At 51.0% G+C, this 3,029-nt stretch overlaps 2 protein-coding genes across 2 annotated transcripts in view; both read right to left on the minus strand.

Annotated features, from left to right (window-relative positions):
• LOC115307853 (Alstrom syndrome protein 1 homolog) lies at positions 1–2,794 on the minus strand. The gene is made up of 2 exons (XM_029963712.1): positions 2,441–2,794; positions 1–204 (listed from the first exon to the last, which is right to left on the minus strand). The coding sequence occupies exons 1-2, from the start codon at positions 2,744–2,746 to the stop codon at positions 1–3; spliced, it is 510 nt and encodes a 169-aa protein (XP_029819572.1). The 5' UTR covers positions 2,747–2,794.
• Positions 2,795–2,931: 137 nt separating this feature from the next.
• The window catches only part of ALMS1 (ALMS1 centrosome and basal body associated protein), a 27,640-nt gene continuing 27,542 nt past the window's right edge, over positions 2,932–3,029 (minus strand). The window contains exon 8 of the mRNA XM_029963713.1: positions 2,932–2,963. Within this exon, the coding sequence (XP_029819573.1) occupies positions 2,932–2,963 (32 nt within the window). The remainder of the gene's footprint in view (positions 2,964–3,029) is intronic.

The raw sequence follows: 3,029 nt of genomic DNA on the forward strand, positions 1-3,029 counted from the left end.
TTAAAGCCTCCTGACGGTACCTGTGTCTGCCAGCAGGTGACTGGCACTCCTGCAGCCCTTCCTCTTCCCGGGGGGATTCCCAAGTTCTTCCTGCTGGGATTGCAGCCCCCTCTGGATCCTCCTCTCCTCCATGACCAGCTTGAGGTGCTTCACTCGCTCCCCGGAGCGGGAGATGAAATCGGGGCGATGAACGGCCAGAGCCTCCTGAGGGGGGGACAAAACACACCCTCAATGGCCCAAAGGGTCCCAAATATCCCCACAAATTCCAAAGGGTGGGAAAAGAATCCCGTGGGAATAGTTGGTGGGATGTGGGAAATCTTGTGGTCTCGGAGATTATGATTTGGGGACAAACGGGAAATTAAGGGGCTGGAAAGAAAAGAAAGGGAAAAGAGGAATAAAATAATAATAATAAGGAAAGGGGAAAGGGAAAAGGGAGAGGGGAAAGGGGAAGGAAAAGGGAAAGGGGAACGGAAAACGGGAAGGGGAAGGGAAAGGGAAAGAGGAAAAAGGGAAAAAGGGAAAAAGGGAAAAAGGGAAAAAGGGAAAAAGGGAAAGGGGGAAAAGGGGAAAAAGGGGAAAAAGGGGAAAAAGGGGAAAAAGGGGAAAAAGGGAAAAAGGGAAAAAGAGGAAAAAGGGAAAAAGGGAAAAAGGGAAAAAGGGAAAAAGGGAAAAAGGGAAAAAGGGAAAAAGGGAAAAAGGGAAAAAGGGAAGGGGAAAGGAAAAGGAAAGGGGAAAAGGGAAAGGAAAGGGGGAAAGGGAAAGAGGGAAAAGGGAAAAAGGGAAGGGGAAAGGAAAAGGAAAGGGGGAAGGGAAAGAGGGAAAAGGAAAAAAGGGAAGGGGAAAGGAAAAGGAAAGGGGAAAAGGGAAAGGAAGAGAGGAAAGGGAAAAGGGAGAGGGGAAAGAGAGAGGAAAAAGGGAGAGGAAAAAGGGAGAGGAAAAAGGGAGAGGAAAAAGGGAGAGGAAAAAGGGAGAGGAAAAAGGGAGAGGAAAAAGGGAAAGGAAAAAGGGAGAGGAAAAAGGGAGAGGAAAAAGGGAAAGGGGAGAAGAGGGGAGAAAGGGGGAAAACGGGGGGAAAGGGAGGATAAGGGAGGGAAAAGTAAAATGAAACAAAACTAAAATAAAATAAATAAAAAATATTCTGTAGACCATAGGATTATTTCTGCATGGAAACAAGTCATGGCTCGATGTCACACCAGCTCCATTTCTGCTGGTTCCTGAAGCCAAATAATTTAAGCCCTAAAATATCAGATATTTCAAATATTGAGGAAAGACACTGGGGAAGTTTACTGAGGGAAGCCAGATTGGCAGAAACAAAAAGGATCGATTTGTGAGGTTTCCAATGATTATAAAGGTCACAGAACCATGGAATATCCTAGGTTGGAAGGGACCCACAAGGATCAGCCAGTCCAACTCCTGGTTCTGCATGGACACCCCAACAATCCCACCCTGTCCCTCAGAGCGTTGTCCAAACCCTCCTGGAGCTCTGGCAGCCTTGGGGCTGTGCCCACTGCCCTGGGGAGCCTGGGCAGTGCCCAACCAGCCTCTGGGGGAAGAATCTTTCCCTAAAATCCACCCTACCCCTGCCCTGGCACAGCTCCAGCCATTCCCTGGGTGCTGTCCCTGGGTACCAGAGACAAGAGGTCTGTGAGCTGCAGACACCATGAGGGGAAATAAAAACAAGGAACAAAAAGTGATTCCACAAGATTCAGTACAACCCTTGAAACAACTCAAAACCCAGCCCTGGAAGTGTCCAAGGTTGGACGGGGTTTGGAGCAACCTGGGACAGTGGAAGGTGTCCCTGCCCATGGCAGGGGGTGGCACTGGATGAGCTTTAATGTCCCTTCCAACCCAAACCATTCCATGAATCCCTGCCTTAAAGACCCAGTCCCTCCATGGGGGCCACACTTGGAGCTCATGTTTGCTGTCCCCAAACCTGTCTTGGCACCTGCAGCCGTGCTCCTCACTGCCTGCAGTCATGTGGGACAGTGCAGGGGGAGCTGCCCATGTTCCCTCTGGACTCCAGGGACTCCTGAAATAATTCCAGTGCTTTGTGCTGGGAAGTTCTGCAGAGATTGAAGGCACCAGTTCTGCCCCCAATGGCTCCTGAACCAACCCAGGCTTTGATGTTTAATAACCAAAAAGGTGTGTCCAGCTCTGTGACTCAGTGTGAGAAAACTGCCCCCATTCCTCAGTGACATATCCTGAATCCTAAATCCTGATCCCTAATCCTCAATCCTGCTGGCCCAGGTTGGGCAGAGAAGCTGTGGCTGCCCCTGGATCCCTGGAAGTGTCCAAGGCCAGGCTGGAACAACCTGGGCTAGTGGAAGGTGTCCCTGCCCGTGGCAAGGGGTGGAACTGGATGGGTTTTAAGGTCCCGAACCATTCCAGGATTCTAAATCCAGGGAGATCTCAGCAGTCCCACAGTGGAAGGTGCCCTCACCTGCAGCGTGAGCTTCACAAAGGGCAGCACAGGCCCCTTCCCAGCACCTCTGTCTGGAGCTGCTGCAGGAACCACGTGGTGCTGCTGCTCTTCCCAGTTTTTCTCTCGGAGAGGTTCCCTCCAGGGCTTCGTGCTGGTCCAGGGCTCAAACCAGGATGGCCCAGGACCAGAAATGGCACTGGAATGGTTTTCTTTCCTAGATTCAGATTTCAAGTCTTCTCCTTGGACAAACCACGAGGTCCCTGTTGAAAAAGCACAGGAGAGAACAAAGATTGGGAGACAAACACATGCAACATCTATCCCCATCTATGGTCCTTTTCCTGAAGGAATCCCAGGAGGCTGGGAGGGCACAAGGAGCTGGGAGAGGACACAGCTGGGACAGCCCATCCCAACTAATCCACAGGATATCCCAGACTATGGGATAGCAGCTGACAGAGCTGAGGGAAGAAGGAAGGGGGACACTTGGAGTGATGGTGTTTCTCCCTCCCAAGTCACCACGAGGCATGATGGGAGCCCAGCTTTCCTGGGAATGGGAAAGTGGGTAAGTCTTCATCTGCACCTAAAAGGATCCTTCCAGTGCCTAAAAGGG

This window comes from Manacus vitellinus, unplaced genomic scaffold, assembly GCF_001715985.3.
Source record: "Manacus vitellinus isolate BGI_N305 unplaced genomic scaffold, ASM171598v3 scaffold_61_pilon, whole genome shotgun sequence".
Classification (NCBI taxonomy): domain Eukaryota; kingdom Metazoa; phylum Chordata; class Aves; order Passeriformes; family Pipridae; genus Manacus; species Manacus vitellinus.